At 39.7% G+C, this 16,551-nt stretch overlaps 1 protein-coding gene across 1 annotated transcript in view; it reads right to left on the reverse strand.

Annotated features, from left to right (window-relative positions):
* Positions 1-16,551, reverse strand: part of LOC126252652 (kinesin-like protein KIF11-A) — a 226,820-nt gene that overhangs the window by 161,871 nt on the left and 48,398 nt on the right. The window contains exon 5 of the mRNA XM_049953558.1: positions 523-672. Within this exon, the coding sequence (XP_049809515.1) occupies positions 523-672 (150 nt within the window). The remainder of the gene's footprint in view (positions 1-522; positions 673-16,551) is intronic.

A 16,551-nucleotide genomic window follows, 5' to 3' on the forward strand; every position in this document is an offset into this window, starting at 1 on the left:
CACTCTCATTCTGTGAAAGATGAGTGCCTTCTATTTTCAAAAATCAAATGAAGTTACCGACATTAGCTGTCTCCCTGACTTCCCAAAATACGTCAAATGTTCTGCAACAGTTCAATATACAAGGCTTTAGGTGAAAGTAATCATGAAACTTCTGGTGTGTGCATAAGGATGGAGGCCAATATCAAATAGTGAATGTTTTTCTTTTCCATTTTTCCTGCTGCAGTTGTTCCAATATCTGGGGGTTGCTACGTTATTTTACTTACAGGAATTGGTCTATCAGGCAAACACCACAATAGTCATCAGTTTACTTGAGATCTTCATTCTGACAAAGTTCAGCAACTTTTAGCTATTTAAAGAGAATTTTTCCATTCAACAATTTTACTAGTTCATTATTTAACACAATGACTGGTTCAGCTAATATCCAATTAAAAAGATTTTGTGACACACACGTCTTTAATTGTTACACTACATACAGTTTCTGCTGTCTGGTAAGTACTATCTTATTCATAGCTCAAACATTACCTGGAATTTGCATTCATAAGAGTGGCCGCTGTCTGCCGTTTGGTCGTACCACGATCCATTATATTGAAAACTTCATTTTTGCTGTGTACTGTCACCTCCTCCAGCCCATTAATAATAACAGAACCTTTTTTAGTTGAATCTTCAAACAGCCTGCAAAATAAATTGACATATTTACAATATGTAATAACATGTAAGTGAGTATCAAAAAGATTTTACCATGAATCAAATCTCCAACTTACAAGGCAAATTCCCTCTACAATAATAAAACCAGATCAATTTATCCTGTACCAGGTATGAAGTTTTGTGGTAGCTGGTTTTAGAATAGAGCTCTAGAAAATACTCAACTCAAAAGACAGGTCAGTAATATTTAACAGCATTTCTGTTTCACACTTTTTACAATCTGAATCACTGAATAGCTGTTAGATGTAAGTCTTAGTCTGGCATTTCGAAACTTTCCATTTGTGTCATAACTACTGTTAGCAAATTAAATTTGTTGTGACTAAAGTATTGACATCCAATAGTCTATATGTATTACAGAAAAATGCAAGTGAACTATAAATAAACATTTAGGAATTAGTTTCAACAGCACAGGTGGTCCTACTGTCTCACTAAGGAGGTAGACTGATCATCACAACTTCAGGAAGAATTAAGTTATTTCTGATAAAACAGGTACCACAGTAAACTCTTCTCATAACAGCTACAAACTTCCAAGACAAATTGTCAATGGCATTAAAACAATTCTTTTTTTCCTGGATTCGCAAACATCCAAAAATTTATCAGTTAATGAAGTTATGAAGTTTAAATCTAAGAACATAGCAAATGGAAATAAACTGCAGCAGCCTCTCAAATACTGTTTAAAATCATTATGAATACCATAAAAAGCACATTCCAAACTGTGTTTGACAGCATAAACACAATGTACAAAGTCATTTTACCTGGTAATCTAATACTTCCATTACTGATGTCTATGTACGACTTGTGGTCAGCAACACAAAAGAAGAATGAAATCTGGACCAGTTTCACAGCTCTGAGAATGACAAGAAAATGAGCTTCACCACTGGATGATATGATTTGAAGAAATTAGAAAAACACCATGTAAAGCATTGATAATATTCTGTATTACTGATCGTCATCTACACCAAGAACATAAAATAAAAGGGCACACAAAATAGTATGGTAGGCTATGTAACATTGGAATCAAACATATCTTCATAGGACAGCCGTAGGTCAGTGAAGGACAATGTCCAAAGTAAAAATCTGGTTGGTAGTCCTAAAAACATTGCATCTAAAAAACTGGAAGATAACTGCATGATCTCTTACCAATATATTCAGTTTTAAAGCTTAAAAAAGCTATGTTTAATGCAAGAGTAATGATAGTAGCTTATCAAGGATAACTCATCTCCAGAGAAAATAAAATGGCTGACAAATAACAGCCTGTGTATAAAGCTCTCATATTTCTGTAAGTGGAACTAAGAAACTAATTATGAGTTGTGTTAAATAGGAAAAAATCTCCTTCAAAAGGGAGAATCACAATTACAACATGGAACACTATAGATTATTATGGCTACTATTAAGTTTCCTAACAGTTTTCAAAGCTTCCGATCACAGTACGAGGAAATTATTCTAAGCAGCAACTAGGTAACAGTCATGTTTCATATTACAACTAGCAAGTAAAACACTAAGATTAGTCATGGTTTGAAAGTGCAAACGAAATTGAAACACTTAATACCAGACAAAATTCCTTACAGTGGAGGAAACTAGTATAAACAATTTATTAACAGGGGGGGGGGGGGGGGGAGGAGTTTAAATTGTGAATATTTAAAGTTTTTCCTCTATTATGCTCCAGAACAAATGTGGACATGTGTCCAAAGACTGGTTTGATGGAGTTCACCCCCCAAAGTCTATCCTGTTCAAGCCACTTCATCTCAGCAAACTACTGCAACCTACACCCACCTTCCTACCAAAGCCAAACCTTTGTTTCACCTCTACAATTTTTATCTCACTCCCATTCCATACTTCCCTTCTTTACCAATCACGTAATTTTTTGATGCCTAAGGACAAGTAGAGCATCAAATTATTAGAGCGATTAAGTTAGTTACAGAAGAAGTTTTATAGTAATGAAGTTAGTTGAAATGTGAAGGAGTTTTGGGAGCCTGAAGTCAAGTGTGTGTTACATTCGGTTGCGCAGTTCAGTGCTGTGGCACCTTGGCATATTTGGGTTGGCAGAGCACAGAGTTAACCCTTTTGCAGTGAGCCGATTTGGAGTGGTATGTGCTAAAAATGTTGTGCATATTTATACCGTTATGCTACATTCTATTGAAATTGCCATATATCACACAGAATTCACTTTAAAAATGTAAAGAAATTACCACTTATCCATAAAAGTATGTAGAATATTATGGCTTACACAGATTATAATGTTTCAAATTAATTTGATTGTGACAGTCCAAATAAAAATTTTTTTTTTTAATATTATAAATTTGACTGATTCCATATATCCAACACTGTGCTTCAATTTAAGAAGGCTAACTATAGTCCATAGAATCTACACATATTTCTGAGTAAAATGACATGAGAAATATGAGATTTGTGTTATTATTTAGAAAGATAATTATTATTTATTTGAAGAGAACATTACAGAATTTCCATGTTTACAGTATGACGTGCGTTTAGGAAAACATTCACTATGCAATCCCTTATTACATCTATTACAAACAGTTCTTGACCTTCTTTTCCTTCCCTCACTAGTACACACACAGTATCTTACTTTCTTCTCTGAAATATTGCTCAAACCCAGAGAATCACGAGGATCATCAGTTGCATTTTTTCCTTGCAGCCATTCATCTGACAGTATATACATATCTGGAAACAACTTTCCTTCCTTTATTATGCTCTTTGTATAATATGTAAGAGTTCAGCATCATTCTTGACATTATGTTAAAAGCTACTATCTTCCAGTAGCGAAGAGTTCGCCTCTCATCCAAATACACATACAGCATCGTGTCGGATGTGTCTATTCCACCCATATACTGGTTGTACTGGTGTGTTATTTCTGGCTTTTTTACTGTTTTATTTTTATTTTGGACTTCAATGTCACCAGAACCAATATTACTTGACAATAAGAGAATGGGGGTATGCTGTGATTTTTTCTCTCTGTACGCACATGCCAGTACCTGAGCTGACTTACAACACATCTTTTCCCCAATTCCAAATTTCTTTCTAAATTGGTCTGGCAAATATTTCCTGTTTTTTCTTACAGTGGCAGTAATGTATGTACCTAATTTATAAAGACTTTTTACAACTGGTACTGACATGAAAAAGTTGTCCACAAACATCTGATATCTCTTGCTCAAATAATTGCCCAAATGCAGTAACTTCTGGACAACAAAGTAACCTAAGCCATGTCTTGCAATCCCAGTCTTATCTTCTTGGCTTTTGGCACCTCAGTAAGTATAAAAACCAAGACAATAGTACGTCATAGAGTCTCACATCATCCAGAATTCCAGAATTCCCCATCGGTGGTGGTGTTTTTTTGGCAAATACTGTAATAGGGAAGTGTGACATTTAGTGCCAACTAGACTCTCATCAATACTAAGTTGTTCAAGAGGTGTGTAATGATGTCTAAATATATTAATGGCATGATCTACCAATGGCTAATACCTGATACATGGGTCATAATCAGGATGACCTAGTGCTGGACATTTCTCACTATCCACAAGATGAAAGAATTTCGTAAGATGCCTAAATTGTGAATGTATGCTTTCCCGGCGTATACAGCTGGCGAAGAGTTCTCGGCCTTCCAGCCAGGTGGCAGTGTCTTCAAACTGCGACGATTCGACGAGTGACATACTCGTCATCTTCTGGCGAAGTGCCGAGACTTTTCGGATGCCGGTCCCTTTATACCTGCGGTGTGCCCCCCACCACTTGGCCGCGGGAGGCTGGGTCCAGAGGAGCCGGCGGGCGGGGTGGAGGAGGAAGCAGGTGCGCCATTCGTGCCTCCGTCAGAGCATTCCGGTCGCGTCTCGTGAGCTGGACGGTTCTTGGTGCATTCCTGGCGTATTGCGGCTAATGCTGGATTCCAGGCCGCACTCAGTTGATAGCCTTCATCCCTGTTCACAAGATTCTTGTGGACCCGCATATCTATTGATTCTTTAATGACGCTATCCCAATAGCTCCCGGCTCGGCACAGCACCCTGGTGTTTTCGAAATCAAATGTGTGGTTTTCTTTGATGCTATGTTCAGCTATAGCAGATTTCTCTATCTGTCCAAGTCGGACATGCCTGATGTGTTCCTCGCACCTTTTAGAGATGCAGCACTGTGTTTGTACAATGTACTGCACACCACATTTGCATGCAATGCTGTATACACCAGGTGTGTTGTGTTTGACTGGGTCTTTAGCTGAGCCCAGCAGCTCTTTCGTCTTCGGCGGTGGTCGGAAGACGGTATTTATGTTTGGTTTTCTTAGTAGCCTCCCAATTTTGGCTGATATGGGCCCCAAATATGGAAGAAAGGCGAGTCTCTTGTTAACTTCCTCCTCTTCTTTCTGAAATTTGTCAGCCTGTCTCCTCTTGAAGGCCCTACCAATCTGTGTTTCACTGTACCCGTTTTTCCGAAATACCTCTCTTAGGTGGTGTAATTCGTCTGAGAGGCTTTCTTTGTCACAAATGACACGTGCCCTATGTACCAAGGTGGTCAGTACTGACTGGCGTTGCGCCGGATGGTGGCAGCTGGTTGCATGGAGGTACAGGTCTGTGTGTGTCTTCTTTCTATATACTGAATGGCCTAGTGTGCCATCCGCTTTCTTCCTGATCAGTATGTCCAGGAATGGAATACAGCCATTCTCTTCTACTTCCATCGTGAAGGTTATATTCTCTTGTATGCTGTTTAGGTTGTCTCCAGTGCCTGCCTGCCATGCTGCCAAATCACGAAAGTGTCGTCCACATAGCGGAAGAAGTGCCTGGGTTTACAGTGAGCAGTTTGTAGTGCCACCTCCTCAAAGTGTTCACATGATGACTGCAGCGTCCCACCAGTGGTTTTTAATAGTGTCGCCAGGTATTTGGCCAGTCCATAACTGTGTGAGTTGATAGTGTCCTGAATCGGCCGTAGAGGTACCCCATCTTTGTGAATCTTGGGCAATCCATACAGGCGCGGTGTTGTTGGCGCTCTGGGATACAGCTGATTCTCCACTGCCTCTGGTAGATCTGAGTCCTTCAGTAGCGCCACAGTTTTCCTGGTCATCGTCGATGTAGGGTCCTTGTTGAGTTTCCTGTAGGCTGGGTCTTGCAGCAGTGAGCAGATTTTCTGTTGGTAGTCGACTGTGCGAATCAGCACCGTCTAATTTGCCTTGTCTGCTGGGAGGACCATGATGCCAGCATCATCCTCAGCGCGCGGATAGCCTCTCGCTCCGGCGCAGTAATGTTGGCTTTAGGGCGTCGTGACTTGTCGATGATCCTGCAGGTCTCCCTTCGGATCTGCTCGGCTTCCTCCTTGGGTAGGACCCAGATTGCTTCCTCTACACTGCTGATGATGTCCCGTTTCGGTATGGTCCTTCATACAGGTGCAAAGTTCAACCCTTTCGTGAGAACAGAGGTTGTGGCTGCATCTAGCCCCTTATCTGTCAAATTTACAATAGCTCTGGTGCTATTTGTCACCTTCTAGGTCAAACATAAATACCGTCTTCCGACCACCACCGAAGACGAAAGAGCTGCTGGGCTCAGCTAAAGACCCACTCAAACACAACACACCTGGTGTATACAGCATTGCCTGCGAATGTGGTGTGCAGTACATTGGACAAACGCAGTGCTGCATCCCTAAAAGGTGCGAGGAACACATCAGGCATGTCCGACTTGGACAGATAGAGAAATCTGCTATAGCTGAACATAGCATCAAAGAAAACCACACATTTGATTTCGAAAACACCAGGGTGCTGTGCCGAGCCGGGAGCTATTGGGCTAGCGTCATTAAAGAATCAATAGAAATACAGGTCCACGAGAATCTTGTGACAGGGACGAAGGCTATCAACTGAGCGCGGCCTGGAATCCAGCATTAGCCGCAATACGCCAGGAACGTACCAAGAACTGTCCAGCTCACAAGACGCGACCGGAATGCTCTGACGGAGACACGAACGGCGCACCTGCTTCCCCCTCCACCCCTCCCGCCGGCTCCTCTGGACCCAGCCTCCCGCGGCCAAGTGGTGGGGGGCACGCCGCAGGTATAAAGGGACCGGCATCTGCAAAGTCTTGGCACTTCGCCAGAAGATGACGGGTATGTCACTCGTCAAAACGTCGCAGTTTGAAGACATTGCCACCCAGCTGGAAGCCCGAGAACTCTTCGCCATGCCTAAATTGGTGTGCAGAAAACATTTTACCAAACCATGGAAATGCCTGTGACAGTTTTGTGCTCCAGTATGAGAGCATTGTGGGCCTTTCATCGAGTCCCATATTTAGTTAGCAAGCAATAAAACCTCTTATCTTGGTACTTTTCACATTCTTCCATTTCTTATACGGTTTGGACAATGTAGCATGTTTAGTTATGAACTGTTTAGCTGAGCAATTTGTCTCAGTTACAATAAGCTGCAGCAATGTTGTAGTAAAGAACAGATTGAAGTATTCTATCATAGGAGATCCTGCTTGTGGCATATGTTTTGGTCCTGGCAGCTCTCGAATTGGATGTGGTAATGGCTGTAGTGTTTCAGGTGCAATTACTTCAGTGTATTGTACATCTTCCATTTCGTCTTCACTTTCGTTCACAATATCGTCAAGTACATCACTGTCACTTTTGAAAGACCTGCACCAGGCGAACGGTCTACCCGACGGGAGGCCCTAGCCACACGACATTTCCATTTCCACTGTCACTTTCTGAACTATTGCTACTTTCGCTAAAACGCTCTTATCATCAGTACATTCTAAAAGTCCACAAATTTCTTCGGCGGTAAGTCCTATGCTGTGGCCTGGTGTAGGTCGCATTTTTCACAAAAATGCAGAGAAAATAAACAAACTGTAAATCTTAACGTGAAGAAAACCACACAAACAATGATAAATAACAGTACTACGCAAAAACAAGGACGTAGAATGCAATAACAGAAGGTAAACATGTACTGCGAAACAACATCAACAAACAAACTAATAGTTCACCGAAACTATGCTCAATTGTCGATAGCTATCGACCTACACGTAGCTCGAGGCAAAGAGATTCTGTAATCAGCACGCCAACACCATCTAGTGCCCAATTCTGTAAGCTGAACGAGACAGTATTATCATCAGTAGAGGGTGACGATAGATCGTTACCTTGACATTCAAAGGGTTAAGCAACACGAAGGAAAACACTGTCACCAGCCAGCAGAGGACATGAAAGCAGCAGCTCGCAAAATGTGAGGGTGTCAACATCTGGGGTGGTAATCGGGTCAGTTATACAGCCGAGCAACACCAGAATGTTCCACCCACCTACTGGGGAAGAAGAACCGCAGACGTCAGTAATAGTCACTGTTGCAATGCAGGTCATCACCTAGGGAGCATCAGAGTGACATCACCGCTGTAGTCATCATCGTCACTATCGTCAGATACTGGCAGCTGCCTATAATGGGAGTCACTGCCTACGGTGCATTGTGGTATTGCACTGTCGACATTGTTCTCTGGGATGCTGCTGCCACAAATGCCGTGACCAGAACAGGAACTGGGGACCATGGGCCACTGACAGCAGACAGCTGCCACTTGGGATGGTTGCCGAGACAGGGCACTCAACCATACCACAGCCCCCCCCCCCCCCCCCAAAGTGCCATCACAACAGAGGCCTGCAGCCCGTGGCTCCCGCCACCACAGTACAAGCTGGCGAAGTCGCAGCACTGCTGTCGAGGCAACAGATTCCAATTATGCCAGCGCAGCTACAGACGCAGCAATGGGCACCCAGGAATCACCCATGGACACATCCCCCCCCCCACCCCCACCCAGCGGAGAACCCACACTCACATGTGGCGATAGGCAGAGAAGTCCAGTGCCTGTTAACACGACCCGTTTACACCGCTACCAGGTATGGATGTTTACAGATGTGTCTTCTCAATCAATATCTTCTCTTGGTAATTTAGCGCCACAATTTTTTCAATATTTCAATTCACTACCTCTTCATTAGTTATCCAATCTACACGTCTAACACACAGCCTACATCTGCACCATCAGATTTTGAAAGTTCCTGTTTTCTTCTTGTCTTTATGTTTATCATGCACATTTCATTTCCGTACAAGGCTACACTCCAAATACCTTCTGAGAAGTCTGCAAAACAGTGAAATGAGTTCCTGATCTCAAAATTAACTATGGTTTGTTTCTTAGGAAAGCTTAAGAATTTTCTACACAAGTTACACACAAATTTCAAAGTAGCTAGAAACTCTTAATAGATGGTGCCGTAACTGCAATACATAGTGCCTATAAATAATGAGGCACTGCTCAGAGCAATTGGCACTACTCAAAGATATCAGTTCCAGGGCTGAAATGTGAAAGAAGGAAAAGACTGAAATCACGTATTGCACTGAGCATTTTTTTCTGGTACTGGAATACCACAGGTTAAAACAGTTCTATGGTAACAAGGTGCAGCTTTCAAACACTATTTAATGTTCCAAAAGGACCCAATCCAAAGACCATTCGCAAGCTCTTTGTCAAATTCTATCAGACACGTAGCGTGGCTTATGATCTAGCAGGGAATGTTGACCACAGGTAAATGGTTGTTACTCCTGAAAATGTCACCACAGGAATTATTAAGCAAAATCCAAGGAAATCCATCTGAGGAATTTCAGCAGACATTGGTTTGAATCATTTGAGGAGAAAATGCCAAGCCAGAGCCTACACGTTTCCATTCAAAATACAAAGCCACCAGGCCATACCAGTACAAGCTGTGCGACAGAGGGCTGCCTTTGCGAACCCGATTATCATAATTACCGATATCACAGAATTTGAAGTTGGCTGCATTTGGATCACAGGTGAAGCACACTTCCACCTGAATGACATCTTGTATAAACAAAACAGGCATTTGGGGGGGGGGGGGGGTGTTTCAAAAAAACCCCTTTTGTGTGAAGTGAAACCACTGCATTCTCCCAAAGGTACTGTTTGGGCTGCAATATTCAACAGAGGCATTATTGTCCCTATTTTTCATGCAAGAAACCAACACCAGTGAACATCACATTGCAGTTTTGGAAGTGATGGAGGATCGACCAGGCACAAAGTAGTTCTTGCGAAATGGGACCAGACCACTTCCCACTGAACATGTATTTCCTTTCTTGATGAATACTTCAGGAATAGAGTCAGTGCATCAGATTATTGCAAATTTACTGGCACAGGGCTGGTTTGGCCTCAGTATTTGCCCACTGTGGCTCCTCGTGAAAATTTTTTATGGGACATACTGAAAGACGTTGTCTACCAAAACCATTACTCTATGCTGGACAAGCTCAAATCGGCGACCAGCACTGCATCTGAATCCATTTCCATTGAGACACTACAAGATGCAGAATTCGTTATTCATTTGCACCATCTCTCAGTACTGCAAGTGATGGGCAGTTCAAAAATATTGTGATTGCAAAGACTGCTTGCAGAAAACAAGTTTAATTGCACATACTGATATTGTATGGGCTGCAGAGTGTACAGTTCCATCTGTCAGAAGCTTTTGAAACCACTCTCAAACTTCTCTAGAAAATTCTTACAACTTTCACAATAAACATACTATTTGTTGCACTGTTCCATCGATCTTAGTTTTCAAGATACTTAATTTTGAAATCATGGAGTCCTTTGGTGGACATCCTGTATTAAATGTTAACTAATCTCTCTTTTCGAAAAGATTTCTTACCATTGTCAGTCTCTTATATCATCTCTACTTCAGCTACTGCCAGTTATTTTGATGGCCAAATAATGACTATGTACTTTGGAGAATCTCACTTTCTAATCTAATCCCATCAGCATCTCTGATTTAATACAACCACATGCCTTTACCCTTGTTCTACATTAGTTCGTGTTCATTTTATAAGCTCTCTTCAAGGCACTAACCATTTTGTTCAACTGATCTTTCAAGTCCTTCACATTTCATCTGAATTGTAATGTTATCGGCAAACCTGAAACGTTTTATTTCATCTTCAATTTTAATTTCCTTTACACATTACTGCTCGACTTCTTTTATAGCTTGCTCAATGTACAGATTGAACAACATCTGAGATAGGTACAAACCTATATCACTTTCTTCTGAACTATTGCTTCCCTTTGATTCTTAAGACACTCTTCAGGTTTCTGTAGAAGTTGTAAATAACCCTTTGTTTCGTTTATTTTGTCCCTGCTACCTTCAGAATATCGAAGTGTGTATTCCAGTAGACACTGTCAAAAGCTTTCTCTAAATTTAGATATTTTATCAAGGTAGATTTACCTTTCTTCGACCTATTCTCTACGATAAGCAGGAGGGTCAATGTTTTCTCAAGAGTTTCTACATTTCTACAGAACCCAAATTTATCTTCCTCAAATTTGGCTTCTACTAGAGTTTCCATTCTTCTGCAAATGATTAATGTTCAGTATTTTGCAACCATTCTTATTAAACTGATTGTATGATAATATTTACCTGTTAGCCCTTTCTTCTACAGAATTGCCAGTAAGTCCAAGGATATTTTGCTGTCTCACATCTTGCAATTCAGGCTGAATAGTTTTGTCACAACACATGGTCTCTCATCTCAATAACTGGGAGGTACTGTCGTCTCCAGGTGCCTTATTTCAACTTCCAAGTGCCCTGTCCCACTATCTTCACACTCATGTTCCTCTAATTCTATCCACTTCCCTTTCCATAATATTGTGTTCAAGTTTGTTTCCCTTGTATAGTCCTTAATTTTACAAAAGGATGATGTAGCACCTTTATTGTTAATGGTTTCAGGCACTTAATTTAATGCAGGCATGCTAATCAGTGATTATCTTTTTGTTAATTAGGAGCATAGTATTTATTGTATAGCCTTCTGGAACATCCAATTTTAATCAGCTTGAAAATTTAAAACTTTTCTGGTCTGGCCATAAGAATGGGGAATTTGGAAAATTATACTGGGCATTAGCGAAAATCCACTTCTAAGCTATATAAGTTGGAGAGAGGATGGCCTATGACACTCATTTTGAGACCACAAACAATGTAAGGCCTGTGTATGTTTGGTTGGCATTTTCAGCCTCATGTCTCACGTTTAGTAATTTTGTGTGCAAGTGCTCTCAGCACTTGTCAGTTTTTCGGGGTTGATTCACAGTTTGGACTGAAAGTTTAAAAACCCACAAAATATTTTCAGTGTTCTTGAGTCTGGTTACAGTAACTTTTACAATTTTTCCATGATGAATGCCGGTCACAACTTTTGAACTTTCTTCCTGTTAGCCACAACTGGGGCTTGCATTTATTTCGTGCAATGAAATTATTTGGTTTGGGCTTCGAATATTTGACACTGTATGGGGTCTCTCAAGTCAGCCTATGCATTTAAATTTTTCTTAAGCACACTTTAATAATAGTGAGGAAATAAATACAGTTTAAATTCACTTTATGCACCAGGAATGTGTATTAACATGAACATTTTTATTTAAAAAAATTCTGGGAAATCAACAACAATTTCATCTCAGCTACAGATATTTATATTATATTACCCATCACCAAATTAATGTTCCATTGTGAACTTATAGCTATGTAGATGCCGCTTATATGTGACAAACTGACAAACAGACACAGTCATCCCCTAGACAACAAACAGCCAAAAGTGTGGTTGCATTTAGAACTGAATCATTTAAAGAACTTGACACAGGACATTGCTCATTGTATTTCAAAAGCACTTATGAAGTTCTCGGTACTGTCAACCTATGTAGGTATTGGATGTTTGGTACACAATTTCACTGTTCATAAATGGGTGGCTTGCAGAGAAATAGGTGTTTCCATGAGAAGTTTTGCACATCTTAACCACTTTACTAATCAAGTGCAATTTTACATCACAACGCACTCTGAATGAAAAAAATTATATCTTTTGGAAAAGATCCCTCATGACACTTTAATATCAGAAAAAGTTTTTGTGATACAAGAATCACTGTTATAGATCATTGGTTTCTGAAGTGATATTTTTGGAGGGCTATCCTCTGAGGATCTATCGGTGGGCTGGTATTGTGCCCGAACAATACATCAAACCAGTGTAGTGGATTTTTTGCCATTAGATACATAGCTTTCCCTGCTGCAGAAAGGGGAACAATAACCTAAGACAGTTGCACTGTTCTGGGTACACCTTAAGCAAATTAGGTGCAGCAAGTGACCCAGAGGTTGCCCACTAACAACTGTAGAGCTTCAACAACCATCGAATTCATCAGTGTGTAGCACCCTCTCCCTATGACAGCCAACATTTCACTGTCAAGCTGCAAAGTGCTCATTGAAGCATGTACAAAGCTTACACTTGGAAGACCAATGGCACTCACCAGTGCCCAGCTCGGAAACCCTGGATTCATTCAACCTGTGCTCAGCCAAAGGCAGCAGAGTTCCCTGAAGTGTCTGCCATTTGGTACAAACCAGGGAGCATGTGTATCTTGTCAAATGTTATGGACGCAATTAGTATTAACACAAATGGTTGGAGATCAGCCATTTTGAGGCATCAAAATGTGACAAAAATCTCAAACCTTTGGAAACTTCAAGAATTAGTAACTTAGAAGCGAATAGTCCCAAATTTTTTTAATTTGGGTTTCTTCATGCAATCAACTAATATCAAAATCTGATATGTCAAGAACAAGGCCACTGGCTGAGTTCACATGGACTGATCCCATTAGAACAATGCATTATGTCAGAAGTGCAACCACAGTTGCATATCAACAGTAAAGACAACATTTTTTGGTACGTACACAGCTTCAACACTTAATTCTGATGGAAATATGAAGAATTTTTGCAAGCTAAAAAGTTTGCACTCTTGCAAACAGGAAATAAGATTTCAAAATACTGGCATGACCTGTTCTTTTAGGCGAAGACATAGCATGAGCAACATGTCTGTGAATTAGGGGCCAGCTATGTCACTGTGATATCACGTCAAAAGGCCCACAACTAAAGACTATATTTGCAATATGACAATAGCAGTTTGCTGTGAGAAGATTGCTGTTGAGCTGAGAGTTGCTGAACATAATTACTGTATGTCTGTCTCAGCACCAGAAACACTTTGCTTTCCGTCACACTATAGTGATTAAGTGCTGTGTACGGGGCTGTACTAGCAATTATCACACTTGGGGGGGGGGGGGGGGGGGGGGATGTGTGTGTTCAGATTTACAAAGGACTCTGAACTGAGGAAGTAGACACATACTATTTAATAGGAGAACTTCACTCGCTTAAAAACATTCTGTGGTAACACTATCAAGTTACATTAATAACAAAAATCAAAGTTAATTCCAGTGTAATGTTGGTATGCAACAAACTACAACCACAAAGGCTCTATTAAAGGAGATGTTAACTACGCAATGCATAAACTTCATAAAACTACATATGACAATGTGAACGGCTTATTTAATTTAAATTCCCTACAGTAATTACAAATGTAATTCCAGCATACCAAAATTTCTGGTCCTAAGGTTTTTTGCATTTGATGACTACATTTGCTGCATTATGAATATTTAAAGGTACTGATCTTGCTTTATCATATGCGTATGGCATACTTTTACTAATGGGAAATCATTATATAAAGATGTGTAAGTAAAAATATTTTATTTCAATTTTTTCTGAAATTTTCCTTTACTTTCCAACTTTCTCAAGAAAACTTTATTCAGAGTGGGCTGATTCTCTAAAGCACTGTATTTGACTACAAAGTAGGCAGAACATTAACATTTCCTTTGGGGAAATAGATTGAAAGGAAGTGCAGTGCCATTTTTATTACCAGACTTTGTTGGTGATTTGAGTTCAAGACAAGATGTTTAGTGAGAACCCTCAGGTCAAACAGGACATAGTATGGAAACAGATGCTTCGAGATGAGCTATATTCTAAAGCATAGAAACCACTTCTGCACAAAGGGAAAGAATACAGTTTTCATGATTATGATTACTCTGTGTGAAAAAATGAAGATGTTATACTGAATGAACCATAGAGTAAATATGTCAAAAAAGGTTATGTACTGTTTCTGTACTTCAACTTATACCTCCACAGTATTGCATACACAACAGTTTGCAGAAACTGCAGTGTTATATACAATTTAAAGGACATTTACTCTTCCACAGTGTAATTGAAATTATGTTTAAGTTATGTATAGACTTAGTGGCAGGATGAATAATTACACATACGACTAATTCACTCCCTTCTTGAAATATTACCAGTTTAAGAAGGTTTCTTTCCATTTCTGAAGCCAAAGTGCAATGTCTCTACAACCCAAGGCTCATCATAATTTTGATCAAAAGCTTTCGATTCTTTGTTCTATGTTGTTTACTACATCCCCACACACAAGTTTTTGTGATCATCTAGTTTCGTCATTCTCACTTACCCAAATCCATTAAGGAGGCTTAATGCAGATGTAAATAATAGTCAATTATTTCAGTCACTTAAAAGACCAAGTTCTATGTTTGGAACTACATGAACTGTTTGTAACATTTATGGTTTACAAGTTTCACCACATCAAACTGTATATGCATTATAAAGGAAAAAATGTTACTGGAATGACTTTCAGTACTGGGGATATAGTAGCCAGTGCACATATATTCATGATTCATAGTATACCGTGACGTCGTCGTGTTGTATTGTAAGGCGCCATGTATACCATTTGTATATGTGTACATGTATGTCGTCATTGTCTCTTCTTTCCCTCGTCGATATTAGAACATGAAAAATGTTTGCGTTTACCTATTTGTTGTTAACAACACACAACTACACGGTCACAATACCACCTGATTCCAGAATAGCTAGGTTAATATAGTATAAAGATAGTGGGTTTCGATGCAGCATTATTTAAGTGTGATTTTATTCTTCACTTAATCTTCGAGACTAAGTGTGTCTTAATCAGGCCCAAAACTCTACTTTTAACAAGAGCACTTATGATCAGTCCGTCATAATATTAATAATACGTAAGGCTCTACACCTCTATAAGAAAATATCACTGTTCATGAAACAACAAAATATACAAATAAACTTCTTTATATCTTTCCTTTTATTCAATCAAATGCTTTCAAATGTTTATTTCGCACCAACAAATCACACACACCACTATGTAGAGTGTAAATGTGTGCATGAAAAGTAGTAGGCTGTTACTGCTGATAACCACATATGAGCTTATGGGTTGCTAGGCTACTTCGATCAACAGGATTTATATTGGATTTTGAAATTGATCCTTCTATCCAAACGTATGTCCTCCACAATGGCCCATCGACAGTGGGGTAACCATAAAATATGCTTCCCTTTCACGATAATTAAAAATTCATGTAAATTCTATTTTCGCGAGTTTACAGCAAACCATCGGCGTCGCGAAAGCAGTCTTGATGCCGCGTCACACTCGCGACACTTATTAGCCTGTCACAAAATTGATCTGCACACATCTACAATCAATTTCAAGTTCATAATTCGCCCCACACAATTGTGTGCAATTTAACTTTGTCAAATCAATTATTCCTCAAATCGTAATCACTGATCCCAACACTGACCGTTCATAAACGCACAATTAACACACTTTTTCTAAGAGTAAAAGAATGACTTCACGTGATCTACATAGTTATTAAAATATTTTTCCAAATGACCTCAAACATTTATCGTCATTATATTTTAATGGTAATCAGAAAAAATATGATTTATTATTGGAAAAGAAAACACAACAGATTGCAAAGTGCACGTAACTAAATGACAGCTTTGCGTAGCATCGGGACTTTATCACGCAAAACTATATAAAGATATGCCTGAAATCTCAATTTCTTCATACCAACTGACAGATACAAGGAAGATATTCAAGACTTCATAGGTCAATCCCGACCTATAATGTAATAATAGTATTTCTTTTTCTTTCAAAATGGTTGTGCATGTATTGCCTGTGAAGAAACTAAATGCAGAAAGCTTGTTTAA

Source organism: Schistocerca nitens, chromosome 1 (genome assembly GCF_023898315.1).
Source record: "Schistocerca nitens isolate TAMUIC-IGC-003100 chromosome 1, iqSchNite1.1, whole genome shotgun sequence".
Classification (NCBI taxonomy): domain Eukaryota; kingdom Metazoa; phylum Arthropoda; class Insecta; order Orthoptera; family Acrididae; genus Schistocerca; species Schistocerca nitens.